This window comes from Ursus americanus, chromosome 1 (assembly GCF_024610735.1).
Source record: "Ursus americanus isolate L20-20 chromosome 1, mUrsAme1.1.p, whole genome shotgun sequence".
In the NCBI taxonomy this organism is placed as follows: domain Eukaryota; kingdom Metazoa; phylum Chordata; class Mammalia; order Carnivora; family Ursidae; genus Ursus; species Ursus americanus.
In genome coordinates, this window is record NC_142127.1 from 74,413,549 (window position 1) to 74,441,400 (window position 27,852).

Sequence of the window (27,852 nt, forward strand, 5' to 3'; positions counted from 1 at the left end):
CAAAGAAAACCTACATATCTTGGGTATAGTGACTTTTTAGAGACACTAAGGGCATAACCCATGAAGAACTGACAACCTAGATTCTAAAAATCAACTTCTGGGGCGCCTGGATGGCGCAGTCATTAAGCATCTGCCTTCGGCTCAGGGCGTGAGCCCAGCGTTATGGGATCGAGCCCCACATCAGGCTCCTCCGCTATGAGCCTGCTTCTTCCTCTCCCACTCCCCCTGCTTGTGTTCCCTCTCTCGCTGGCTGTCTCTGTCAAATAAATAAATAAAATCTTAAAAAAAAATAAAAATAAAAATCAACTTCTGCTCTGTGAATGACACTGCTCTGTGAATGACAAGCCAGACTGGAAAAAAATATTTGTAAGACACAGCTACTTAAGGACTATTATCTCAAATATAAAAAGAACTCTTAATATATCCTATTTGATCTAGCAATCACTTTTTATCTACCCTAAAGAATTGGAAACTTATATCCAACACAAGCCTGTCCACTGGTATTTTTAGCAGCAGTATTTTTTCATAACTGTCTTGGAAGCATGTAAGATGTCCTTTAGTAGGTGAATGGGTAAGCTGTGGTACATTCAGACTGTGGAATACTAATTCAGAACTAAAAAGAAATGAGTGATAGAGCTATGAAAAGAGGGAGGAAACTTAAATGCACATTTACGTGACAGAAATCTGAAAGGCTAAATACTACAGGATTCCAATTATAGGACATTCTGAAAGAGACAACACTACAGACAGAAAGATCAGTGATTGTCAGAGGATGGGAGGGGAGGGCAGGATAAAAGGCAGAGCACAGATTTTTAGAGCAGTGAATATGCTCAGTATTCTGCAATGATGGATTCATGTCATCTTCCATTCGTACAAACCCACAGAATGTAAACGCAGCAAAAGTCAACTAGAAAGTAATCTACGGACTTTTGGTGCTTTTGTCAATGTAGATTCAATTTTAACAAATGTACCCACTGCTGAGGGATGTTGGTAACAGAGAACACTACACGTGTAGGGGAAGGAGGTACACAGGGAAGCTCTGTACCTTCCTCTCAATTTTGCTGTGAACCTACAACTCTTAAAAAAAAAGTCTTAAAGAAATTTAAAAATAAAAAAAAAAACACCTTGACTATAGAGTCTTAAATGGATCAAGCATAAATAAAACCATAGACAATGCCTGACTTACTGCAGTCACTTAATATTTGACACTTGGCTACAAAGTATTCTGGAAGCTTTTTAATTTTATTTTATTTTATTTAAGTAATCTCTACACCCAACATGGGGCTTGAACTCACAACCTGGAGATTAGGGGTTGCATGCTCCACTGACTGAGCCAGCCAGATGCCCCTTTGGAAGCTTTTCTGTTATTCTGTTACCAGTCTTGAATGAGAACAGGACCTGAAGCTATTTGCAGTATCCCACTCAGGGGATAAATTTGAATGGGAATAAAGGGAGAAAAAAATTGGCCAATCTCTAGTTCTTCATATTCTGTAAAATTTCGATTCATTACATTTGGTTTCAAGAAGGTAGGCAGAAGCCCTGATGCTGGCAATCCCTTAAATGGAAACAAAGCTAAGTATTTCCAAACACTTAAAGGAAACCTCCAAAAATGGAAATATATACAGGAAGAAAACGGTGCTAAAAACAAGCTGTACAGATTCCTATAAATTTCATAAGCACAAAAAATTTATTCTAAATAAATCATTTTATACAGTAATTATGGGGAAAAAACATTCATTACTTTAGCAATTTACTTAAATCAAATTATCCAAGCAAAATAAACATAGCAATATAAAAATGTAAGAATTTTACAAAAGCTATACAAAATAACTTATTATTTAAAAACTAGACTGATACAGTCCATAAAATCTCTTCAGGAGAACTACAGATCTATGTTGCTTTTTTTAAGGGGTAAAAGAAAGGATGCTTTAAGGCTTCTTTGAGAGTAATCCTTTTAGCTGGGTCATACTCCAACATTTTCTCAATGAGGTCAAAGAGAAGCTCATGTTCAGCATCCTGAGAGAGCATAAATTCCTGAAAGGAAAAGAAATACAATCAATAGTCTTTTCAACTATCATTTATCAAATTTTATTTCTCTACCATAAAGAGAAGGGAAACTCAAGGTTTTCATCACTTAATGGTCCAGACTCACCTTCAGAGGTTTACAACGCCTTGAAACATATCTGCCAGCAGAACTGTGTTCATCCCAGTCTAACCGATCATGATGGAAATATTTACGTTTCCTAAAAATAAGTCAATATCCACTGATGTTTATAATGCTGACAATGAAAACTTAAAACATCTAGTGAAAATGATTGGTTTCATCAATTATTATGCTTTTATGGATCAAAGATTAACACTTTACTGGAGACTGGAAAACACAGCCTAGTTATTGGCTTCCCAACAAAGGATCGGTTATTTAAGTGAAAAAGAATTAGTCTGACTTCATTGTTTATATAATAAAGTTTTAATCAGACTATAAGAACAAGTGGTACAAAGGATGGCAGCTACTCTTAAATAAAAACATACCTGGTTTTCTGTATCATATGTTTTGGTAAAGGTCCAAGAATCCTTTCCATCATTGCCAAATGCTCCTTACTATCATGTGTCTAAAACAATAAATAAAACTCGTTAAGCACACTGTGTACTTTGTTCTCATTTAACATAGCTGCTAAATTTCTAGTCCACAGAGATCAAAAGGAAGGTGATTACTAAAAAGGGCAAACTTTTAGCAAGTAACAGCTGACAACAAATATTAAGGGCCACAGAACAAGCTCACCAATGATATCTCCAAATGAAGAAGATAACTGTTTATAAAATACTTAAAATTTTTTAAAATAAAATGATGTATTATGAAGGAAATACAAATATCCAGTAGCATCAGTTACAGAACTTTTATTCCTTCATACTTAACAATTACGTCTAATTAGGAAAAAAAACCCTGCCTAAATGAGCATACTTTGCTTTTAAGTGCTCATTCACATAAATAAGCACTTTTTTTAAGCAAAGCCACTGAAACCGATCACTATCACTTACTGGAAATACTGTAAACCCAAGGTAGTATTCAATAAGAATACAACCTATACTCCAGACATCACATGGCTGGGACCATCCCAAGGCTGCAAAACAAAAGCAAACTGTTAGGAAAAAACCTTTTAATATTTCTTGAAGACATTAAAAAACATGAGCTTAAAATCCTTAATGTGTGCTTTTTAAAGATTTCATTAGCAAGGGAGAGCATACGCATCTGAGTGCACAAGCTGGGGGCGAGGGGGAAAGGGACAAGCAGACTCTCTGCCAAGGGGCTCCATTCCAGGACCCTGAGATCATGACCTGGGCTGAAGTCAGATGCTTAACTGACTGAGCACCCCTATTCTTAGTGTGTTTTAAGTTACTAATCTCTTAAAAGGAAAAAGATTTAGAAGATCCCCACAAAGGGGTGCCTGGGTGGCTCAGCCGTTAAGTGTCTGCCTTCGGCTCAGGTCATGACCCCAGAGTCCTGGGATCGAGCCCCGCATCGGGCTCCCTGCTCTGCAGGAAGCCTGTTTCTCCCTCTCCCACTCCCCTTGCTTGTGTTCCCTCTCTCGCTGTCTCTGTCATATAAATAAAATCTTAAAAAAAAAAAAAAAAAAAAAGGAAAAGATCCCCACAAAGAACAGAACTACAGAACTTTAAAGTTACCTTCTATATACAGGTTCCCAAAGCACAATTAAGTAACTTACCTAAAATAACTTCAGGTGCCCTATAATGCCTTGTAGATACCAATGTACTGTGATGTTCATCATCATATGTTGCACTTCCAAAGTCTACAACTTTAATATCTGGATTTATTAAGGTACGTTCATCACGTTTCTGAAATCATAAATGATGGGTTAAGGAGGCATAATATTAAGAAGGCAAAAGATATTAATTTCAAACAATGAAGATAATACACTGAAGACTTACCATTTTGGGATTATATGCCTCTGTGTAGTCAGATTGCACAAATAAGATGTTTTCAGGCTTTAAGTCTGTGTGAGTCAACTTGTTACTGTGCAGAACTGAGAATGAAATGGAAAAAGTTGCTATAATCTGAAAATCAAAAAGCTAACCAAACTCAAAAGCCCTACAACAAAAAACCTCTGATGCCTTTTCTAAATGTCCAAAGTTGTCAACATTTAATAGCCTGCTAGAAAATCACCCACTACCCTCTAAGTTAGTACACCACCAGCTAACTGCTCAGAAAGTGAAGTAGGATTTTTATTCACGAAGCCAAGATTTGCCTGTTTCCAATGATGGCTTGTAACATTTGTAAAATTGTGTGGATTTTTCTGGTGGGAAAAGCATAAAGTCTTAAAATCATTTTATTTTTTTATAATTTTATTTTTTTAGCCATTATTTGGAAAGCAGATCAATAAATGAGAAAGATTATCATAGTCGATGCTACACTGATAATACAGAAATGACTACAGTCAAAGATGTGAACCTGGACATCACCACAGAGACCATGAAAGCAGGTATTAGAAATATAGTAACAAGTGTTTTGGAAAAAGTGGAAGTAGCTTATATATCAAACTAAACTAGTCTTCTACATGACAATATATTATTATATGATGGACAGTATACTATTTACTGAATGAAATGCAAAACTGACCAACAGCTTGTCATCAGCATCTTTCTCATACCTACTCTTAAGTCAGGCTTATGTTAGGTCCCATTTTTTTCTTAAGAGATCCAATCAGTCTGGCATTAAATTAATCTCAATAATCTCAAGTTTCTTGAAGATAAGCCAAGTACTTACAATTCACTGATTTGCATATCTGATATGCCATCTTCCTGATATGATCCAGACGAAATGGCAGAAAACCATTTTCCTTAATGAAGTCATAAGTACTAAGTCCTAGTAGTTCAAACACAATGCAAATGTGACCATGATGCTCAAACCACTCCAACATCTGGACACAGCGGCTATAAACACATGAACAATAACTGAGTACAGCTTCTCACAATTAAAATCTACCTGAGAGCATTTTCTGAGTTCTACTTTGATACTTACAATGTACTACTGGGGTCTGTTGTATTCAAGTGTTCCAGAACTTGTATTTCTGAGCGAGCAGCTTCACAGTATCTATCCACATTTTTAACTATTTTTACTGCTACACGTCTACCTCCTCTGTTAGAGAGAATAAGTTAAAAAAAGTTAAAAATGATGTCCTCTTCCACTTTTCTATCACTCCTTTCAAACTGTACTACTTCTACACTTCGACCCACTGTATTTGTTTTCTTGAATTTATGTTCTAGCATTCAGTTTTACCTGACTATATGTAAGAACTCTCTTCTAACTGTAACTCATTGTAATGAACGAGAAAGATCTTTAGGTATATGGTGGAATCAGCTGATACAAATACATGTTGAATGACACAATTTTTTTCATCAAACGATTACTCACATGAATTCTTTTTTGGTCTTTCAACTAAACTATATATTAATAGCTGTAATGTAACAAGAATATTGGGTATCACCACTTTATAGGCCAACTAAGACTCAAAACATGTATGTAAAACAGTCTCTTGTGGTACCTGTCACTGGCGAATATTTTATCAAATTCTTCATTTTGTCTAGGTTACCAGAAAAGTTGGGATATGGGAGGGGCACAATAAGGAGCTCTACTTCTCAGAGCCTTACTAACCAATAGTAGGAAGCCTTTCCCAATAATTCACTTAGAAAAGTTCTGCCATTCAGAAGGGGGGAAAATTCAAATAGATAAAAGGAAAAATTTCTTATACTACCTCAGGAATTTCAACCAGTAGTTTGAAAGGCATAAATAAATATGTGATAGCAATTTAAGAGAGTTCTCAACCCTGGCTGTGTTATCAATTATAGCATTTTCTAAAAATATAGATTCTTAGGTGACTACCCTGAAGATTGCATCAGTATGCCTTGGGTAAGCCTAGTTCCAAATACCCCTAACATAAAACCAAGGCTGTGGAAAGTTAGATGACTGACACCTGGGGTGGGGGTGGGGGGGAGACGCACAAGAAAAGACTGTCACAACAGCTATGCCCAGTGGGACAACAAAATACTTTCTAAAATAATAAAATCTGTTCTCAACTTAAAATCAAAGGCTACACACACTATTACAGCTAATGTTTAAAAATCTAAAGGGGTGGTACCTTTTTTTTTTTTTTGAAAGATTTTATTTATTTAAGAGAGGTGAGAGAGCAAGCACATACGAGTTGGGCGGGGGGCAGAGGAAAAGGGAGCAGCATACTCCCTGTGAGCAGGGAGCCTGACGCAGCGTTTGATCCCAGGACCCTGAGATCATGACCTGAGCCAAAGGCAGATGCTTAAAAACTGAGCTAAGTGCCCTTAAGGGGCTGGTACCGTTTACTGGGAGTTTCCTAGATCAAAGTCAAAAAACCTAGTGAAAGGATATAATAATATATCTAATTTATAGTCAGGCAATATTTAAAGCTAAAAAAATTCTCTAATATTGCTTACAGCCCCAAATGCAATCTCAGGCTAGGAAACTTACGCTTTGTGATCAATGCACTCCACGACTTTTCCAAAAGCTCCTTCTCCTAAAGTATCAACAATTTCATCTAAAAGAGAGAAATAAATCTCAGTTATACCAAGAAGTGGAAGCAGTTTTACTTATCATAATAAATACTATCAATGCAGATTACTCTAGTTGATGCTACAAATTTCCTTATCACTAGACATTTTATTGGTCAACACTGTCAAAAAACATTTTAAACTATTTTTAGGTCTAATTTCATTCTTAAGCTCATTTTATTAACTTGATTTGCTGTTTTGGAAGTTCTGCTTAACAAATATTAAATTTCTACAGAAAGAAAAAAAACACAATCCCCCCCCCACCAAAAGAAATGAAAAAACAAACAAACAAAAAAACAGAGAAAGAAAAGATTTCCAAATCCCTGAAATCTTTATATATAGATTATGTTATCTGAAAAGTTAATAAGTGTTGAAAAATATTCTATACATCTTGCACTTAGTACGTCTCCACTCTGACAGATCAGGTGACCCTCCTCATCATCCTCTACACTCCTGGTTCTTTTCCTTCGGTGACTCTTCTGGAAACGTCAAGTGGGCGGCACCAAGATCATCCAGCCAATCAATATACCCGAGTGAATTCAGGGCAGAATACGAAATTCATTCAGCGGGGAGATATTCAGGCATTCAGATACACGCCAGGCCACAAACGGTTGGCAGGAGCAATTTCAAATTCAGTCCCCAGAAATTCACAGGGCACATAGTTTATGTTAACAGGAGAAAAACATGGCAAGGAACAGATTTTCAGATAAGATACTCAAAGTGGCAAGGCAACAAAACATAATACAATTGTTTTTCTTAAAAAAAAAAAAAATGCTTAGTTGTAGCATTCACTGAAACATAATTTTAAGTTTCTAGTGTTCTAATTTAATGTTGCAAAACTGCAGGATGTAATATTTACTTGGTCAAAGTAGACTGTGGCCAAATTAAGATTTCCTAGCTAATCTAAGAAAGCAAATATTGAAACAGTAAATAAAATTAAAGTCCTAATTTTGGGGAGAAAAAAAGATTTGGCATACAAGGCTAACACTATGTCATTTAAAATGTCATCTGAACTGATCTTCAAATTAACCCATAACCCATAACGTTCAAATCGTTAAGTGATTTGCTTAGTGAAAAAAGAATTAGAGCATGCTTTGCTAGAAAAAGGCATGCCTAAACCTTCAACCATACAAAAATAAAATGCTTATTCTACTTTTGTAACAACACTTCAATTTATTAAAACAAATCAGATTTCTTGAAGTACCATAAACTAATCTAAGTTAATTACCTCCACTGATTCACTGCAATGACAATTAGTTGCCTACTAGTAATAAAATCTGTTACTATGTAACTTAATATGTACTGTATTTCAAGAATTCCCTATTCAATGCACAAACACAGAAAGAATCCAAGTTAAATTGAGATGACTTCTTTTTAAATATAACTTTCTCAAATGATCAAACACAAATTCAAGTAATCCTGTTCCACGTGGGAAATAAATTTTACAAAATGTTTTAAAAGAGCTCATACCCCATGTGAACGATGGTGTGAAGTACTGTGGTGAATCCTGTGTTTGCTTTTATAACTACTTCTTCCACTTCTCCCAGATGACTTGCTACTATGGTTCTGATATCTGCTTTCATGGTCTCTATGGCGATGTCCAGGTTCACATCCTTGACTGTAGTCATTTCTGTATTCATCAATGTAGCGTCGACTATGATAATCTTTCTCATTTATTGATCTGCTTTCCAAATAATGGCTAAGAAAATAGATTTTAAGACTTTATGCTTTCCCCACCAAAAAAATCCACACAATTTTACAAACGTTACAAGCCATCATTGGAAACAGAAAGGGATGGGATTTATCGTTACTTATTTAAGTGATACTGTAATTTTAATCAGGAAAATATATCCCCCCCCAACTTTTACTGAGATATAGCTAACATACAGCATTGTAGTGATACGTATTTTTATACTGAGACACTTTAAGTACCATCCTTACCTATCAGATGTTTTAGAGTGATTATATTTGCAGCGCTTGTTCTCCCGGGCACTGCTATGTGATCTCTTCTTTCTTTTATGACTGCTGCTGCTTCTCCATTTTCCACAGTCCCAATCTTTTTCATCCCAATCAGGACAATAAGTTCTCTTTGAGTGTCTCATCTACATAAAAGACAAGTTTTCCCAGTTAAGTTGTTTCCCACCTGTCAACACTGAGCAGTTTAATAAAACTCCTCTTTGCAAATTCACTCTAGCTGTGAGTTTTTAAGTTGTTATTTTATTATTTTTTAAAAATTTTATTTTTAATCTCCACACCTAATGTGGGTCTGGCACTCACAACCCGGATATCAAGAGTCTCATGCTCTACTGACTCAGGTGCCCCTAAACTGTTCTTTTAAAACAAAGTTCAAAAGTCATTGTCAACCACTCTAAAATCACTGATAAATCCAGTGAGTGCACTGTGTGCCAAACTGTGGGGTCCAAACTCTATTAATAGGTATTCTGCATTATCCACCTTATGCTAAGATTTGCTGAAAGCAGGTAGGAAAAGAAATAAAAGGGGTGGGGGCCGGGAAATCCAATTTCTCAATTTTGGAAAAAATCTTACCCCTTTCCTGTCAGCAGCACAAATTTACTATAGGTCCACATATGTAACTCTCCCCATTTAAGTATTTATCAGAAACTAGCCTCCAACTCAAATGCAACCATGATGTTCTTTGCGACAGAACCCTCATTATTTTTTGCGTAAAGCAGACAAATCGATCGAACTACCAAGGTCTTTTATTACACACAGAAGTCAACCGTGGCATTAGAAAACCACGAAATACCATCTTTTGCGGTACCCAGAATATGCTATATATAACAAAACCTAGCTTATTCTAAAAGCAATCTTACATAATGAATTTAGGGGAGGGGAGCACCTTCCTTCCAGTAGCGTTTCGAACAAAAACCCCTAATAACTTGAAAAAAAAATTATATGGAATTGACTTTTCATCATCAACTACCGTTCTTACCAGTACTAACTGCTGGGACTCTACCACGTCCTTACACAGAACTCCGAATCAAAACGCTCCAATTGTTCCCTAGGGGTTGGGGGTAAAGGGGCGCAAAAATTCCAACTTATAAAATGTCTCATAGCCTGGCTTCTCTCACACACTCCTTCAAATACACCCTTTTATTTCTGCTTCTCTCCGGGTTCCTAAATCTGATTTTTGTTAACGCGCCGAGGGCAAAGACCCCCGCGATTTTCACTCGAATCTTTCCAGAACTACACTAGGCGTTCGGTGATATCGCCTCACATCAATGTGTTCTCTCCATTTGCTACAAACACAGTTCCTTACAGGAGAGTGACACGCAAATTCCAGGACCAAGTAAACACCACCCACAGCAGGAAGCTTCGCCTCCTCCGCCCCGCCGCCATCTTACAGCTCCGCCGAGGTGGCCAAGGCCGTCGCCAACAAAATGGCGCCTACAGGCTCCCGGCCCAGCCTTCCCAGCCTAGCAGTCACTCACTATCCCTCGCCAGTATCTAGGGCATCGCGGTTCAAGGAGACACTCGCGGCAACAGGCTCCGCAGAAGAGGGAAGACAAGCAGGGACGCTTTCGTGCAACCCAGGAGTGAGAGAAGAAAGGGTCGTCGTGGGGGGGGGATTACCGGGATTACCGGCAGCAAACAAGCGAGAAGAGAGGGCATCACCAGGCGCTCTCGAGGCACAGAAAAAGGGCCCTGACACTTAGCCCGCTTCCTCCTGCGTCTTACCGTCCAGGCCAGAGAGTCCAAGCCAAAAGAGACAAAGCTTGCAACACGAAAACGGATAAAGCCCAACTGACTGCGACGGGCTCCAACAACAAAATGGAGCTGACAGCCGCAGCGTCAGGACTCTACTCGAAAACACTGGTGACGCGGCGAGCGCGTCCCGCCGCAGGGCGGGGCGGGCTGCGCCGGCACCCAGGGATGGAAGGAGACCAGCGGTGGCCGCCGTGTGCGCAGGCGCCAGGTCGGGAGCCCAAAGACGGAAAGTGGAGGTGGGGAAGTCGGCCATGGCTGCCGAGTCGGCCATGTTGGCAACTGTCTAGGTCTGAGGAGATAATGTAAGTACCGGGGAAAAGAGTCTAGAACGTGCTCATTGAAAGTGGTATTTGGGAACGGTAGGTACAAGAAAAAGTGAGGGAAGCATGATACTAAATAGCCTGTGCCCTGATTGCAACCACTAAACAAGCCTTTAAAAAAAAAGCGACACCTCCATTATGTAGCTGTAAGTAAGTAATTGTCTGGATTTCGGCTTTTTCTAAGGTTTTGCGACCCATTTAAAACTAGTTAAGTCTTTAGTGGTTGGGACCTACACACACTGTAATTGGATTGGAAAGATTTTTCTCAAGGTTTTAAAAATTGAAATGAGTGGGCTGGAGCTTGGAAACAAAGCGGGGACCCTTCATAGTTAAACATTTTGGCATTAAGTCAGTCCTCTGCACTGTTAAGGCCAGGTGAACTCTAAAAAGGGAAACGGAAGGTCGTGAAGGAAAGGTGGTGTCAGAAAACAACCGCTGAACAACAAAATCATCCAACTACGCTTTAGTAGACCAAAGTAATCGCCAGTCCTGACCCCGCGCCCTTCCTCCATTTTGTCTCTTCTACTACTTCCAAACTTAGTGGAAAACGTATAAAATTAAACATTACAACTAAGCGTAATTTTACTGTTCACACTTGCACAGGAGAGCCCTACACAAATGCACAATGGTTGGCAAGAAGTGATGAGGCATAAGTATTTCCAAAATTCCTACGGTAGTTTGCGTTTCTTAAGCGCCTTCTCTTAATGGTTTTAAAACCATTAATATTTATAAAACCATTAATACTTGAATCTTTATATTGGGGCCAGGTTAGATTTATATTTATCAAATAGAAGGTAAAGATTTCATAGAGGGAGAAATTCATCACAATAACTTGCAAAAGCAAGTTCTCAATCCTAACAATCTGTGAGATGGGCATCAACTATAAACTGCTATTACAGGTAAAAGTTGCAGTGAAGGACTACAGAGAACAATTTAGAAATCCCCACGGTAAGATTACAAGGGTGAAAGACGATGAACTTTGAAAAAGTCTTGTATATACTACCAAAATTAGTTTCCAAATGGTTTTAAATTTAGCAAACTCCCATACCTAACCAGTTACTAATTTGGTATTTATCCAGTTTCGTTTGAAAGTATTTTGTTTGTTCTTTAGTGCATGTTATTGGTTTTTTGGGGGCGGCACTATGTCCCTCCAATTCATGTTTAAGTCTTAACCCCCGCTACCTCAGATTGTAACTTATTTGTAGATAGGGCCTTTACAGTCCTACTTAAGGTTAAAATGAGGTCAGGGTGGGTCCTAATCCAATATAAGTGATCTTTTTAAGAGATTAGGACACAGACACTCAATGATTGTGTGATGGTAGAAGATGATCATCTGCCAGCCAAAGTGAGACCTTAGTGTAAACAGCCCTGCCCACACCTTTATCTTCTAACTTCTAGTCTGTAAACAGAATTTTAAGTTACCAGTTTCTGGTACTTTGTTACAGCAATCCAACAAACACTTACCAGTGCAAAGATTTTAAAATGGTATTTTGGAGGAAACTTGCAACTTTATTCCCTAATTAGTGAAGTTGAACCTTTTCCCTTTTATTACTTGCCCATTCATTCCTCATTGCTTTTTTGAATATACAGTTCTCATTTGTTCTTGAAGTTTTTTAATTGGAAGGAAGTTTTCAATTTTCATCTACTTAAATTTGTTCCATCTTTACCTTTGTCATGTTTGTAAACTGAGAAATTCTTTCCTTTTCATAGATGTTTTTTACCTTTTTTTTTTTTTTTAAGGCGTCTGGAATTTTGGTACATCGTGTGAGGTGAAATTCTTTTGCTATTTTCTCCATATAATTTATTGGTTATCCTAACACAATTTATGAAATAACTTTTCTTTTTAATGATTTTGGATACTGCTTTATTTATTTTTAGATTTTTAATTTACTTGAGAGAGAGAGACAGCAGATAGGAGAAGCAGACTCTCTGCTGAGCAGAGAGTCCGATGTGGGGCTCTGCGGTACTCTATCCCAGGACCCCAAGATCCTGATCTGAGCCAAAGGTAGATGCTTAACCAACTGAGCCATTTAGGCACCCATGATTTTATTTTTTAAGTAGTCTTTGCACCCAGTGTGGGGCTTGAACCCACAACCCCAAGATCAGGAGTTTCATGCTCCACCAACTGAGCCAGTCAGGCGCCCCTAATTGTAATTTGTTTTTAAAAATTTACATTATCTTTTATTCTAGATTTGTTTTAGAGTTATTATATTGAGCTCCCATCCCTACCTCTATAGTTGGTACAAATTGAATTGAAAAGAACCATCAGTTTTCATTTAAATTCACTAGTGAAATAGTTACTAATCTATCCAGTTTGCTAAACTGATTAAAAGTTGAGTCCTGTGTATTAAAATTTATTTATTTACATATCTGTTAGCTTCTTAGAGTTCACTCCCATGGAATAAGCAGTGTCCTATGCACCTTTATATCCAAGCCTGGAAGAAACTCAATAAACTACTAGTAATTTACTAGTAAAAACTACTAGTTTGTTTTTTTATATTTTATTTATTTATTTGACAGAGAGCAAGAGAGCACAAGCAGGGGGAGCAGCAGGTAGAGGCAGAGGGAGAAGGAGGACCCTGGGATCATGACCTGAGCCACCCAGGCACCCCTAGTTTTAGTTTTTCAAACAAAAAGATGAGAATACATATCTTTAGAAATACCCAGCATAGCTTATATGTTGCTAAATGGATTTGGAAATTACCAAGTTTAACCAAGGTATAATTTGTAACTATTCAATTCACCATCAACCAAAGGCATACAGAAAGAGCGCTCTTGGGGTGCCTAGATGGCTCAGTTGCTTAAGCGTCTGCCTTTGGCGCCCTGTTTGGCAGAGAGCCTGCTTCTCCCTCTCCCTCTGCTGCTTCCCCTGCTTGTGCTCTCTCACTCACTGTGTCAAATAAATAAAATCTTAAAAAAAAAAAAAAAACACCTCTCTTCAAAGAGCTTCAAACCAAGATCTAAGGATTTAGGTATCCTTTTTTTTTTTTTTTTAAAGGTTTATTTATTTGAGAGAGAGTGAGAGAGCATGAGAGGGGTGAGGGTCAGAGGGAGAAGCAGACTCCCCGCTGCGCAAGGGAGCCTGATGCAGGACTCGATCTGGGATCATGACCTGGGCCGAAGGCAGTCGCCTAAGCAACTGAGCCACCCAGGCGCCCCAGGATTTAGGTATTCTAATGAATAGGTGCCGGTATATTTTTAGAGTGGTGAAGGAGCTATCAAGGCATATATTGATTATATTATCCCTTAAGCACATCAAGCTCCCTTTGCTATGAAACCATGATTATCTGGAAACTTCTGAAAATACTAGATCAAAGATTAGCAAATTTTCTTAAAGGGCACGATAGTAAATATTTTAGGCTTGTAGGTCTTTAGTCTCTGTCACAACCAATCAATACTGCTGTTGTAGCATAAAGCAGTCAGAAAACATAAAATGGGAATGGTTGAAATCCATGAAGACTATTTCCAGAAACAAGTGGCCAGCCTGAGGGCTGTAGTTTGCTAACCTCTGGTCCAAATGGGGAGCCATATTACTCTCTTTTTAAAGAGAATTTGGTTGATCAACAATATTCTAGTTTTCTTGTAGTTTATACGTATTGCCAATTAATGCATGGAACAGAACATCAATCACTCAACTGCCAATGTGATCAGTGTGAACCAGTAGACTCAGGATGAGTGGACAGAAAACAGTTATGGATTTTGATCCTCATGATGCCTCCAGTATGTCCAAGGTGGGCAGCCAGTCCATCTCTCTATGAGATCTTTATAGCTATAACTAAACAGACATTGTAAGAACAAGCTCTAAAAACCAAAAATCCACCATGTTGGTAGCACTTAAAAAAACAAAAGCAGGGTTTAGAATAAAAATTGAGGGAATGCCAGTCAGTTCAAAAACATCTTGACAATCAGTAAAAGCCTCTTAAGAGTAATGACAAAAAAATTCAAGTGTCATTCAGTTGGAAAAGAAAAATATCAGGTATAAGTGTCAAAACAAATTCTGGCCAAAAGAGGCTTTAAGTCTAGAAATTTAAATGATTAAATTAAAAGGCTGAATCAAAATGTGAAGGCATTAGGGGTATCTGGCTGGCTCAGGAGGTAGAGTATGCAGTTCTTGATCTTAGGGTCGTTAAGTTCAAACCCCACATTGGGTATAGAGCTCATTTAAAAAAAACTGAGGATATTAGTATAATCGGCACATCAGTTTAGTAGAAAGTATAGATGGTAATAAGAGGATATTGCAAGCTAACATCCAAATTGTAGTTAAGAAAGAAAATATTATTTAGATCTGCTATCTGCAGAAATGATACAGACCAAGAAATGCTTGGCATCAGTTTTAAGAATACCCAAAATCTAATCAAGGTGATGGAAGCAGATTGAAGAATATGGTTCTTGATGAGATCAACGGTGTAGCCTGATAAATGATGAGGCCTATTAGGTGAGAGCCCCATGGTGGAGAGAAAGGTTAGGAGAGCAGCTTCCATTTACTCACTACAGAATGCTTAATCACATGCCAGAAGCTTTACACACATTGTTTTCATTTAATCCTCACAATAGTCTTATGAGGGGGATGAGTCTTTAGGGACGAGAAAATTTGGGAGATGTTAATCTGCCTGAAGTTACTAGTAGGAGGTAGAGCTGTGATTCAGACACAGTCTAGGACTCTACAGCTGGTGCTCTTAACCAAATAACTGCATTTTTCAAACGGATCACCTGTAGAATTCTATCCTGCAATACTATAAATGATAAGCTTTCAGAAATGTTCCATGAGCAAATGAGTTGGGAAATTCTGAGTGCTTACTGTACTCTAGGACTTCTCTGAGCCTTTACTGTAAATCTAAAGACTAGAGAAAACAGCAAAATGGATTGGCTGGCTTTTCTAGATCATCTCTATCTTGTCCTTACTCTAACTGCACAAAGTGAATAATTAATGGAAAAGACTACTTCCAGGATGTGGACTAGATACGTTAGGAATATGTAATTAGAGTGCTCAAAAATGCCTGGATTTGAGGCTCAGCATTTAAAAATGAATGTTTATACCTAACAAAAAATTAGAAGAGTCTTTAAAAAATTAAACTTAAATACATTAGATAATAGTTACAGTAAAAAATATGCTTTAATGCAATAAAAGCTGTTTGGGCCCCCATGGTACCACCAACTCAAAGAGCTTAGCTATAAACAGGCAGAAGGATGATGTAATCTTTTGACATAATTAAAACTGGGTGAACTATAATAGGTGTGTTCCTTGAATAGTCTGCCAAATATTTCTCCAGATCTATTACAGCTATTGTGCAAATGGATTGGCATGAATAGTTATGTCCTTAATGTGTACATCGTTAAGAGGTCGATAGGTCTTCTCATTTACTGGTAACTTCTCCAATTCATCCAGAGTCTCCAGACCATCTATTACCCTGAAAGGGAAACAATATAAATGTATGAAAATTTCCTCAGATTGAAACATAATATCCAGATACCCATAGCAATTACAGTTTCCTTAAGAGAAAAGGACCACATCTCATAGTTCTTTTGAGCTCCCTAGTTAAGTATGCAATAAAATACTGATTTTCTACCATGGATATGGGCCAAAATTCAGAAACAAAAATTCATTTTTATGCCGTTAGACAATAGCAATGGGTAGGAATATTACTACCAAAGTACTCCCAAAGCATAGCTACAAATGGGCCTAATATAACCAGTCCTAAGATTTTCTTTGCTATTGGAAAGCCCAGAGACAGTACGTAAGGGTGACACTTATTAATCAGTACTGCCCTAAACTAAAGATCCTGAAGTGGGTGGCTACTTTGCACTTTATCCTTTAAATGTGGTGTTTTTACTTTTTGCATCTGGGCAACAACAAAAAACAGTAATAAGAGAAGGGAAGATGGGACATTTAAGCCCATTTCTAGCAAGTGTATTTCATGTTACCACAAAAAAAACCATCCTTCTGGCAAGTTGGTCTAAAACATTTGCTAAGACAAGGTAGCTTGCTTTATTTATTTATATATTTTAGAGCGAGTGAAAGAGAGCATGTGAGTGGGGGGAGGAGATAGGGAGAGAGAATCTCCAGCAGACTCCCTGCTGAGCAGGGATCCTGATGTGGGGCTCTGTCCCAGGAACCCAAGATCATGACCTGAGCCAAAATCAAGAATTAGTCACTTTATGAACTGAGCCGCCCAGGTGTCCCCCACTAAGGTCCTTATATTTGAAGTTTCAAAAACTTTCCCACCTTCTGGCTCAGTAAGAGCAACAGAGGCTATACGAAACAGATCTCAGGCAAAAAAGCACATGTAGAATTGAGGCAAGTCAGTCAAGTATTTGGGACACAGCTCCCTTTGAGAACAAATGGAAAGCTATGTACCATCTTCCCAGAAAAACACATGTGTATACACACAGAACACATAATTTCAAGCAATTAAGGGACCTAAGGTTAAGAATCTTTGTTAACTCCAGTTCTGTCACAAATCTAGTAACATAAATCTTCATAATCGATGATCAGTAATTCTGAATGGTGGGTTAAAGGAGAAAATGAAAGGCAGGGAACCTGAATGATCTATATCCAGGCAATTACTACTAGAGACTGTAATATTTCATTAATTTCACTGATTATTAATCTATAAATTAGACACAACATATATGGAGTGAAAACTAAGAGTTGTTAAGTCTCTATTTTTAACCTAACTTGGCATCCAAACTTAAATAAAAAAAACCTCTAGAACTGTGCCTTGTTTATTGAGCATAGCAAATATTTGTTGAATGAACAGACAAGTTGACTTCTTGCTGATTTATAAAAGCAATTCCCAGGCATGGTGCTAATAGTGGATATTCTGGCAGAGCCTGCTAAACATCTCCCTAGGGTCCAGGCTCCCCTTCTTACTCACGAAAACCGATTTTACTGAGAGTGGCAGTGTGTCTAGCTGAAAAACATTTCCTACCCTCCCTTGTAGGTAAGGGGAGGCCACATTGCTAAGTTCTGGGTCTTCCAGGAAAGCTGTTTAAAAAGGGGCTGACTCGTGGAGGCTACTTTAAAAAAAAAGATAAATAAAAATAAATAAATAAATGAAAAGGGGCTGACTGATTTGGCGAGTACCTCCTGCTCTTCCTCCTTCTTTCTGCCTGAACACATGTTCTGACTGGAGCTACGCTGCCCATATTATGACCATGAGGTGAGCGTGAGGATGGAAGATAAAGATGGTTTAGGAGAAAGAGGCATCTAGAACAGTGGTGACAGAGGCACCTGGGTGGCTCAGCCGTTAAGCATCTGCTTTCGGTTCAGGTCATGGGTCCTGGGATCGAGCCCCGCACTGGGCTCCCTGCTTGGCGGGAAGCCTGCTTCTCCCTCTCCTACTCCCCTTGTGTATCCCCATAATCTCTTCACACATACACTGGACTCTGTCTCTCTGTCAAATAAATAAAATTAAAAAAAAAAAAAAAAAACACTGGTGACAGAAGGGAACCATCATCTTAGCCCATCTTGCTGAAGCCACTGTTTTTCAGATCTGTCAGTTGCGCAAAATGCTATTCATAAGAAATGCATTACTGTTAATTTGCATAATCATTAAAAAAAAGTATTGGCTCCTATTTTACAAAATAAAAAAATTAAGGCTTGAAGAGGTTATAAGTTCCCAAGGTCACAGGGCTGGTAAGTGGTGGACTTACCAGGTGTATTTAGCTTTCATACTGCTCTTGCATTATTATGCTGTTATCATAGCCTCTCGTATGCATCCCTTGCAATGAAATTCCAAAGAAAACAATAACCAAAATACTTACTTTCCAAATACTGTGTATTTCATGTCCAAATGTGGCTGCTTGCCGTAGGTGATGAAGAACTGAGATCCATTGGTGTTTGGGCCATTATTAGCCATAGATACAACACCTCTAACATTGTGCTGTAAAAGGCCAAAATATTTAACTGTGTTTTTATATAAATATTCCAAATATAGGACTGAACCAAGACCTGTACTTTTTAAGGGACCAAGAAAACATTTAATCAGCTTCTATTAGGACTAATCCGAATGTTCATGTTCTGAATTATCTGTATTTCTAAAACTTGTATGTGAATTATTTATATATCAAATCATATGTCCCAGTTAATTTCATTTTCACTTTGGAGGAGTACAGCCACAAACATTTTTTGCAATACCAAGGTATAATAGAAATCCTTACATTTATATTAAGGAACATGCTGGCATGAAACCATCAGGCAGACAACAAAACCAAAATCCCCATAATCTCTTCACACATACACTGGACTCTGGCTAGTTTCTTTATCTGTAAAACAAGGGAGGGAGGTTGGACTAGTTCAGGGGTTTATTTATAATTGAAATGCTTACAAGGGTCAGCAGATAATAAATTAATTGGACAGAATGTACACATTAGGGAATGATGGAGTCTGGCAAAAGGAATGATATATCTCTTGTCTAATAGCACTAAAAGTTTTTTTTAAACCAATGGCCATTGAGAATACATCTGTGGATCTTCCAACCCAAGGGCAGTCAGTTCATGACCCAGGAGTGGATGATCTAAGGGAAGGTCTCCTACAGCTCAATTATTCATGATACCATTTGTTATACAAGGGACTGTTTGAAGAATTAAAAGGACTTTACTGGTAAGACTGAAGACATGACAGAACTGTGTTCTAAGGACGTGCTGGAATAAATAATGATTACTCTCTCCTTAGTTATTCATCAGGAAACACTAATGAGACAAGCAATAGAAATACAGCTACATCAAGATATTAAGGCGTTGATGGACATTAAGGAGGGCATGTGATGTAATGAGCACTGGGTATTATATAAGACTGATGAATCATGGGCACTGTACCTCTGAAACCAGTAATACATTATATGTTAATCAATTGAATTTAAATAAAAAATGTGGAAAAAAAGATATTAATGCTTTATTGTCTTCCTAAAAGGTGACTCTCAAATGTTACTTTTGATACATACACAAGAATGTACACACCACTTATAACTTCATAAAATACTCATTAATCTATTTCTAAGATTTAAGAATCCAATTTACCAAACTGTTGCATATGCCTATGTATTCCTCATCTATTACCTCAATCTCTCCAAGAGAGAAGCACTGTTCTCCTATTTTTATACATGCCTAAACAGTATACTTTTTTTTTCTTTTGCTTGTTTCTGAGCTCTCCAAGATAATATCATACTATTTTTAGTCTTCTGGGAAGTGCTTTTTATACCATCATTATGTTTCTGAGATTTACACATGAATGTGTAGTGGCAGTTGTGATTTTTACTGTTGAATAATATTCCACAACTGAATATAATTGTCCATTTTATGATCAATGGACATTGGGCTATTTTTAGATTTTTGCTATTAAAATAACACTCTAGGAACACTCTTGTACTGTTTCCTGATGCACACGTACAAGAGTTTTGGTAGGGTAAACATTTGGGAATGGAATTGCTTGGTCAGGGTATGTGAGTATTCAATACACACCCTCAGCTCTGGTATATGAAGATAATGGTTCTTAACCCTAACTGTAGGAATCACCCAAGAACCTTAAAGTATAATCTAAGTCCTAATCAGTCCTGTTCTTTCTCTCTATATTTAGGGGATGTAAGGCTGTAATATATTTCATATTTTAAAACCTCCACAGGTGAGTCTGTATTGGCTAGTGTTGAAAACCACTGGTACAGGATGGTGGATCAGTGTTATGGAAGCAGTTATTAATTAATGCCTAAAATGTTTTGTTTTTAATTCAGGAAAAGGATGACTTATAAACAATTTATCACCTTCCAACCACAACTCTTATAACAAAAGTAATGTTCCCTTATGAAAGAAAACAAAAAGAAGAAAAAATAAATTACTCCTAGTCCCACCATCCAGACGTAAATACCACAATGAATTTTTTTCAGAATTTTCCTGGATATATTTTAATATGACTGAAATACAATGAACTAAATTACTTATTGAGAATTTATCTTTTTTCTAATTTTTAAAGTTACCATTTTATGCAGATACAAAGTTTAAAAGACCACATGATAACTGTCAGCAGATATCATCTCTGGGAAGTAGGACTGATTTATTTATTTTAAAATTTTCAAATTTAATTAAAAAAATTTTTTTAAAAACAGGCATGCACTCGTTTTTTATTAAGAAAAAACAAACAAATCCAAAAAGTTCTTGGGGTACCTGGCTAGCTCAGTTGGTGGAGCATGTGACTCTTGATTTTGGGGTTGTTAAGTCTAAGCCCCACGAAGGGTGTAGAGATTACTTAAAAATAAAAAAAAATTTTTTTTAAAGGAAATAAAAAGAAAAGGTTCTTTAGGAAGTTTGAAAAATAGAGAAAAATATGAAAAGAAAAAATAGGAAAGGAAATAAAAATCTCTAATTTTATCATGCTATGCACTTCCCTTTAACCTAGTTGGGATCTACCACAGACATTAAGTTAATACAGGAATATTCAAACATCTAACACAAGATGATAAAAGTTGGATATTGATAATGGGCAATATTGCGCAGGAGGTCTCACAGGCTTTCCTTCCTACTTTCAAAAAAGGCTAGTGATTCATGTCATTCAACATAAATTTTATAGTGAGACATTAAGTCCTGTTGGTACATTACTGACTAAACATTTCAGGTTGGACAAGAAGATAAGCTCACTTAATATCAAGATTCATGTTAATTGTGAGATTCCAGAATATATTTTAGGCAAGAAATGCCATTTATATTTCTGTTTTCTCCCTGACATTTATCAAGTGTACTAAAACTACAAAAAAGGTGTGTTTGTATACTGATGACATTAACTTGTGTTACTACAACATATGTATTCAAGTTTTCAAGTGTAAATAAGGCATGAGAAAATAGGTTTTGAAGCACTAGCGATATACCTTAAGATATTCACTATATTCATCCTCAAATTTCTTGCCCCAGATACTGTTACCTCCTCTTCCGGTACCTATATTACAAGACAAATCAAAAGAAGTATCTAATTAAAAAAAAAAAAGTAATTAAAGTTGAAAAGGTTCATTTTCTAAAACATAAGGGCTATTTTATAACTATTTATTTTTAAAGATTTTATTTATTTGTGAGAGAGAGAAAAAGAGTGCACAGCTGGGGGAGGCAGAGAGAGAAAGAGAAGCAGGCCTCCCCGCTGAGCAGGGAGTCCAATGTGGGGCTTGATCCCAGGACCCTGAGATCATGACCCAAGCTGAAGGCAGACACTTAACCGACTGAGACACCCAGGTGCTCCAATAACTCTTTAAATAAAATTTGGGGTGCCTGGGTAGCTCAGTCGGTTCAGCATCTGCCTTCAGCTTTAGTCATGACCCCAGAGTCCTGGGATCGAGTCCCACATTGGGGGGGGGGTCCCTGCTCAGCAGGGAGTCTGCTTCCTCCTGTTACCACCCACCCTTGCTTGTGTGCTTGCACGCGCTAGCGCTTTCCCTCGCAAAAATAAATTAATTAAAAAAAATAAAGATAAAATCTGGTATGTCCTCTCCTCTCAAAATTTCACTTTACAGACCAGAAAAATAAAGTATCTCTACAAAAAAACAAATCCTCTATCAATATTGTTCATATTTTATTAAGATTTATTTTAAAGAGAGACAGAGAGTGCACGAGCAGGAGGTGCAGACAGAGATGGAGAGAGAATCCCAAGCCGACTCTGTGTTCAGCGCAGAGTCTGATGCAGGGCTTGATCTCACAACTCCAAGATCACGACCCAAGCCGAAACCAAGAGTGCAGTGCTCAACCGACTGAGCTATCCAAGCACCCCATTCATATTTTATTTTAAAGCTAGATGGCAGTAGCTTCTATTTAAAAATTTCTTGCTATAGTAAGGTAGCCGGGTTATAAAAACTCTATGTGCTTATATCTTTGGTTTTATTTTATAAAAATTAAATAAATTTTATTTATATATATTTTCTAAGTAGGCTCCAAGCCCAGCGGGGCTTGAACTCACAACCCTAAGATCAAGACCTGGGCCAAAATCAAGAGTCAGATGTTTAATGGACTGAGCCACCCAGGCACCCCCCAAAATATTTTTAATTTTAGTATAGCTGACACACAATGTTACATTATATATTTTTCTATTCTTTGTCTACCCTCTTCTTCATACTATATACCCAATTCTCTAGATATTAATGGAATAACTTACCTGTTGGATCTCCTGTTTGAACCATGAAACCCTTGATATTTCTATGAAATATACAGCCATTGTAGTAATTACTGGCACAAAGAGCCAAAAAATTCTGAAAAGAGTAAAAATAATGATTGGGAAATGATGAGGCAGAAACACATTTAAAGTAATGAACAAAGTGTATTTACGGAAAACATAATAATGCATTTATGTTGTTTAGGCATTACTTTGGGTAATGTCACTTTTCTGCCTAAAACACTTTAATGGCTTCCTTAGGTTCTTGGACTAGAATACACAATCCTACCTCTACATCTCATGTGTTAATAACTTCTGTTACTATGTTAACCCCATCATCATTCTGAAAATTCATCCAAAAGAGGTAGGCTTTCCCACCTTGAGGCCTTTGTATTTCTATCCCTATACCTGGAATATTCTTTTTATCTCTTTCCATGGAGATGCCTTCATTACCTTCTGCACCCAGTTCAAGTATCACTTTCTTGGCTAGGCCTGTCCTCAACTTCTTTTAAATAATTCTTTTCCATCAGTCTCTATTTCAGTGCTTTGTTTCCTTCAAGGCATGAATGACTTCCCCCACCCCCACCCAACTCATTTTCTTAGAATATTAGCTCCACGAGGGCAAGGAATGTCTCTTGTTCATTACTGTATTTCCTGACCCTGGCAAGATAGCCTTTCATAAATAATTATTGAATGAATATATAGAGAGAGCTAACTCTTTCCTTCTTTGTCATTTAAATAATTAAAATAAAGAAACAGTTCTCTTACCTAATATCCTAATGATTATTTATATTTCCTGAGGAAAATAAGTGAAAAGAAAAAAATACTAACCACTCTACGATTAGAGAAAAATTATCTACCCTTTCTTTGATCCATCTTTAACATCAAAAGTAAGTGGAAACTAGGCCAGAAATGACGATGGCTAGTTTTTCCTGACACTGGTTTTATATACAAGTGTTTATTACTTTTTAGGTTAGATAATTTAATTTCAAAATGGTTATCCTGATGCATTAACTCATTTTTAATTGTACATAATGGTACTCACCTCACAAGTTTTGGGTGTCCTCTCGCAGAAGACTTCTATTTTAATATCACCTACATCTGTATGCAGTGTCACTGACTAAAAAGGAGAAAAAAAATAAGAAAAAATGAGATTTCTTCATGACTTTATGCATTGTATTATTTCCCAAACTAGGTTAAAGATGACAATCTGAACGAAAACACAAAAAGAAATACTATTTCAGAGATGAACTGTCTGAGAGTAAGCCGTACTTCTTCAAAATTTATTTCAACAGTAGAAAAAAACTTCAGAAGATAAATATGTTACTATAAAATGCTATCTACCCTAGACATTTGACAGTAAATACTGTGATGGAAATACTTAAGTGTGACTTTTTCATCAATAAAAATGAAAACAATGGTATGTTAGTATTATTGATTTAAATGGCAACTCACCAACATCATTAATATATAAAAAATAGTAAGAAAATGACTTTTCAAAACAGTCTCCACCATTTCCTTTATGTAATTTAATTCTGAGAGACAATGTTAAAAACAATTCCTTTCTGGGGTGCCTGGGTGGCTCAGTCGTTAAGCGTCTGCCTTCAGCTCAGGGTGTGATCCCAGAGCCCTGGGATCGAGCCCCACATCAGGCTCCTCCACTAGGAGCCTGCTTCTTCCTCTCCCACTCCCCCTGCCTGTGTTCCCTCTCTCACTGGCTATCTCTCCGTCAAGTAAATAAATAAAATCTTTAAAAAACAAAACAAAACAATTCCTTTCTTCACTAAAGACAACAATCTTCTGTGTTTCTAGATCCTAAATGTGCAGAGGTAACCACATTACTGCTTGCTTGCTTTTTGTTTATCTGATGTCCCAGTAACTTGCACATTCCTTTTGTTATTCCATTGTGGGGTGGGGGGTTACTCTGAGGCTTCCTTTTTCATTTCTCTTCTTCCAGTAGTATCTAGCAGTCAGAAAGTATGGTCGGGTTGATAGAGGGCAGGAGTGTGTGAGTTGGGGGTAGGGTGGGAGGGAGACAGAGCATTATTCTAATTGCTTTTCTTCTATTTCAAGCTTTAGTTGCCCACCTTAGATCCAGAACAAAAGGATTCAATTAAAATGATCACACCTGGGTATACTCTGCAACTCCCTCTTTCCATCTATATGTTGTAAACAGTTTTTTTTCCTGTAAAAAGTAAATTCTGTGCATTTTAAGTAAAAACACTTAAGAATTTAAAAGTAATTTTGCTTCTGGTTTTGTTTAGTCATACACGGTATGTTTCTACAGCTTATCATTTCTGTCTTGCCATTAAAGCCCATGCAGTTTTATTTCCCTCTGAATTTCTGAAAATTACTGATACTGAATTTCTAAAAATTATTTATAATGAAAGACATTAATAAGAATTGTACAAAACTGGGAACGCTTGGGTGGCTCAGTCAGTTAAGCGTCTGCCTTCAACTCAGGTCATGATCCCAGGGTCCTGGGATCAAGTTCCACTTCGGGCTCCTTGCTCAGTGGGGAACCTGCCTCTCCCTCTGCCTGCCGCTCCCCCTGCCTGTGCTCTCTCTCTGACAAAAAAATAAAATCTTAAAAAAAAAAATTGTACAAAACTTACCATTTTTCTTCTTGATGGTTTCAGGAAGTACTATTGCTTCTCAGTGTTACCAAGAGAAGTTAGAAACCGTGTCTCTATTCCCAAAAGAGAAAATTAAGTTCATTTTCCTCTCAACTCACGCATGCTCATTTTTACTGCATATGTAAAAGAAAGTCTCGAATAGCACCGCCAAGTAATAAAAATCTGGTTATGGAAACGATGAGAACCTACCCGACTCAAGCCCCTCAATCTCCTACTTTCCCTGTTCACTATTCTGCAAAAGCATCCCGCAACTCTTCCAAGTCAGGTACATTTCCGCCTTGGGGGTCTAGACACTGGGTGTTCTCTGTCTGGAGCACTTATACTCAGACGTCTGGACAGTTCTATTCCTCACGTCCAAGTCTCTGCTCAAAAGTCAGATCTCACTGGCCTGGTAACTCTATTTAAAACTGCCTTCACTCTAGTACCTGCCCAATTATCTCTTCCTATAGCACTCATCAATAATACGCTATATATTTTTCTAATGAAGCCTGTTTCAATACCACCCTCCCCGCTCAGTAGGCTCACTCGAAGCAGCCCAAGAACTAAAACACACACTTTAGCAAGAGTCTTCATAAGTGAATGAAAGAATGAGTGATGTTACTTACCACTTGTTAGCACAGCTGTTGCTGAAACAGAAAAGATGCCCTTGCCTATATCCACGTTTCGAAATTAGTGTCTTCGGGCTACCGGAAGTCTAGCACGGGGCCCATTAGAACACCCCTCACCGGCTCCCCTCGTTTTACTTCCTCCTTCCTTCCTATTTCAAACCAAAATGACTAGAACTAGGAAGACAATGTAATTTATCCTCACCCTGTACGCTTTTGACAGTGAAAGGGACCTCTTTTAATAATTATACAAGGACGCGAAACATACACCAGAACCATTCCGCGCAACCTCTAGCAGTGCCTTGGGCTCAGACGTAAAACGGGCGGGACCACTTCCGCCAGGCTCCTCCCCATCCCATCCTGCACTGCCAGGAGGCCCTGCGCAGGACCGGAAGTAGTGAGTGCAGTTCTCCAGTGGCCGGCCGAGGTTAGTGAAAGCTGTGGAGGTTTTAAGGGTGCTTCTGGGAAAGGAGACAACGTAGGAGACAGGGGCAGGATATTGGTATGTGGCGTGAGAGCATAGGGCACTAGGGGAGCGTGAGTGCCGATTTAGGAGGTTCTGGCCGTGTCTGGCCTCTTCATTGTCCTGGAAAAGTTCTGAAGTGGGACTAAAATGAGAGATAGATGAAGTAACGTAACAAGGTGCAGTTCGCAGGCTGTAAAGTGGGCCATTGTAATGTCGCTTAAAAACAGTGCTGACACTAGGCATTGTTCCTAGTTGTACGGTTAAATCTTGCGACCACCCTGTAAGTGGGGCACTATTTTCATTCTTCAGAGGGCGAAACAACAGAGGTTAATTTGTTACACAGCTGTGACTCTGGGAGTCAGTCTGGTTTCAGAGTCGGTGCTCCTACCCACCAGGTGTGCCGCCTCCGATTAATTCCGGCGTCAAGCCACACAGCCTCGCAATTTCCTGAGCCTATGAAATGGAGGGTGTTCTATTTTATTTTCAAGGGTTCTTTCAAATTTAATAGTAAATAACTCAAAGCTGTGGTGGCTCACTAAAGCTTCACTTTCACGCCTGCCAGTTTGAGAAGAGTCTGGAGAGCGGGGCGGTATCAGTACTTGGAATCCGGAGAAGGAAAGTGATGTAAGGACCTTTAGAAGATCTTCCAAGACCCCAGGCTCCAGTGGATTTTGGAGGCTCCACATAATTTCAAATCGGATTCTGAATAAGTACGCACGAGTCGTAGTAAATATTTTTGTTGAAAAAATATTTTTCAACAAATTTGTTAAATATTTTTGTTGAAAATTTTGTTTTTGAAATTACTGGGTTACGAGTATCTGATTCAGTTTAGGATTGGCTATGCTTATCTTGTCAATTATTCATACTATGAATGCTTTTCTTCAAAAATAGAAATGTTCCTGGATTCTTAATGGAGTGACAGTGTTAGTTTTGTATAGGGCCCAGACACTGAAAAGGTTTGTCAAGAAAAGCTTTATTTAGGCAGAGTTGAAGGAGTCTTGGAAGGGTGGGTAGTATTTAGAGAACTGGAGAAGGGAGGAGAGTGTTTGAAGCAAGGATGGGGAGAACAAGAATCAGGGTGTGTGTGGGGTTGAGGAGATGGGAACGAACATTTGTGTATTAAGTACTAGGCTCACACTAGATGACTTAAACATATTAATTCATTTGCTCCTGTGAATGACCTCTGATGTAGGTTACAGTGACTCCCATTTTGTAAGTGAGAAAATAACCTCAGGTTAAATGACTTATCTAAGATATCGTGTGCTGGTAAGTGGCAGAATCAGTATTTGAACCCAGGGATATGTGGCCACAGCTCTTTTGCTCATATGCTTAGCTCCCTCGAAGGTCCAGGCCTAAAGTGTGTCTGTGTACTGTTTTCTGTGTT

The 27,852-nt window shown here is 37.9% G+C and overlaps 3 protein-coding genes across 14 annotated transcripts in view; 1 reads left to right on the forward strand and 2 right to left on the reverse strand.

The window, feature by feature from the left end:
• NIF3L1 (NGG1 interacting factor 3 like 1) overlaps positions 1 to 27,852 on the forward strand; it is a 70,845-nt gene that overhangs the window by 19,265 nt on the left and 23,728 nt on the right. For 4 of the 11 annotated variants that reach the window (XR_015724686.1, XR_015724681.1, XM_087862519.1 and 1 more), the window contains exon 1: positions 10,387 to 10,625. The exons of 1 other annotated variant lie outside the window; for it this stretch is intronic. Coding sequence is in view for 2 of the 10 variants with exons in the window: in XM_087862519.1 (XP_087718645.1) it covers positions 10,387 to 10,625 (239 nt within the window). In the remaining 8 variants the exon portion in view is untranslated. Of the gene's footprint in view, positions 1 to 10,386; positions 10,626 to 26,289; positions 27,179 to 27,852 lie in introns of those variants that run through there. 6 more of the 11 variants (XM_045806451.2, XM_045806457.2, XM_045806455.2 and 3 more) reach the window with 5 other exon arrangements.
• Positions 1,665 to 10,431, reverse strand: CLK1 (CDC like kinase 1). 2 transcript variants are annotated; one of them, XM_045806442.2, is made up of 13 exons: positions 10,294 to 10,431; positions 8,536 to 8,696; positions 8,065 to 8,293; positions 6,983 to 7,073; positions 6,515 to 6,581; positions 5,036 to 5,152; positions 4,781 to 4,947; positions 3,946 to 4,040; positions 3,723 to 3,852; positions 3,037 to 3,119; positions 2,530 to 2,609; positions 2,153 to 2,243; positions 1,665 to 2,034 (listed from the first exon to the last, which is right to left on the reverse strand). In XM_045806442.2, exons 2-13 carry the CDS (start codon positions 8,694 to 8,696, stop codon positions 1,891 to 1,893), a joined length of 1,455 nt encoding a protein of 484 aa, XP_045662398.1. In that variant the 5' UTR covers positions 10,294 to 10,431; the 3' UTR covers positions 1,665 to 1,890. The 2 variants fall into 2 exon arrangements, with proteins under 2 accessions (XP_045662398.1, XP_045662399.1); XM_045806443.2 differs by lacking the exon at positions 10,294 to 10,431 and adding an exon at positions 9,548 to 10,146.
• Positions 15,738 to 26,336, reverse strand: PPIL3 (peptidylprolyl isomerase like 3). Its single transcript, XM_045806459.2, has 7 exons — positions 26,003 to 26,336; positions 25,377 to 25,450; positions 23,807 to 23,881; positions 22,765 to 22,858; positions 21,497 to 21,564; positions 18,408 to 18,526; positions 15,738 to 16,051 (listed from the first exon to the last, which is right to left on the reverse strand). The coding sequence occupies exons 2-7, from the start codon at positions 25,377 to 25,379 to the stop codon at positions 15,925 to 15,927; spliced, it is 486 nt and encodes a 161-aa protein (XP_045662415.1). The 5' UTR covers positions 25,380 to 25,450; positions 26,003 to 26,336; the 3' UTR covers positions 15,738 to 15,924.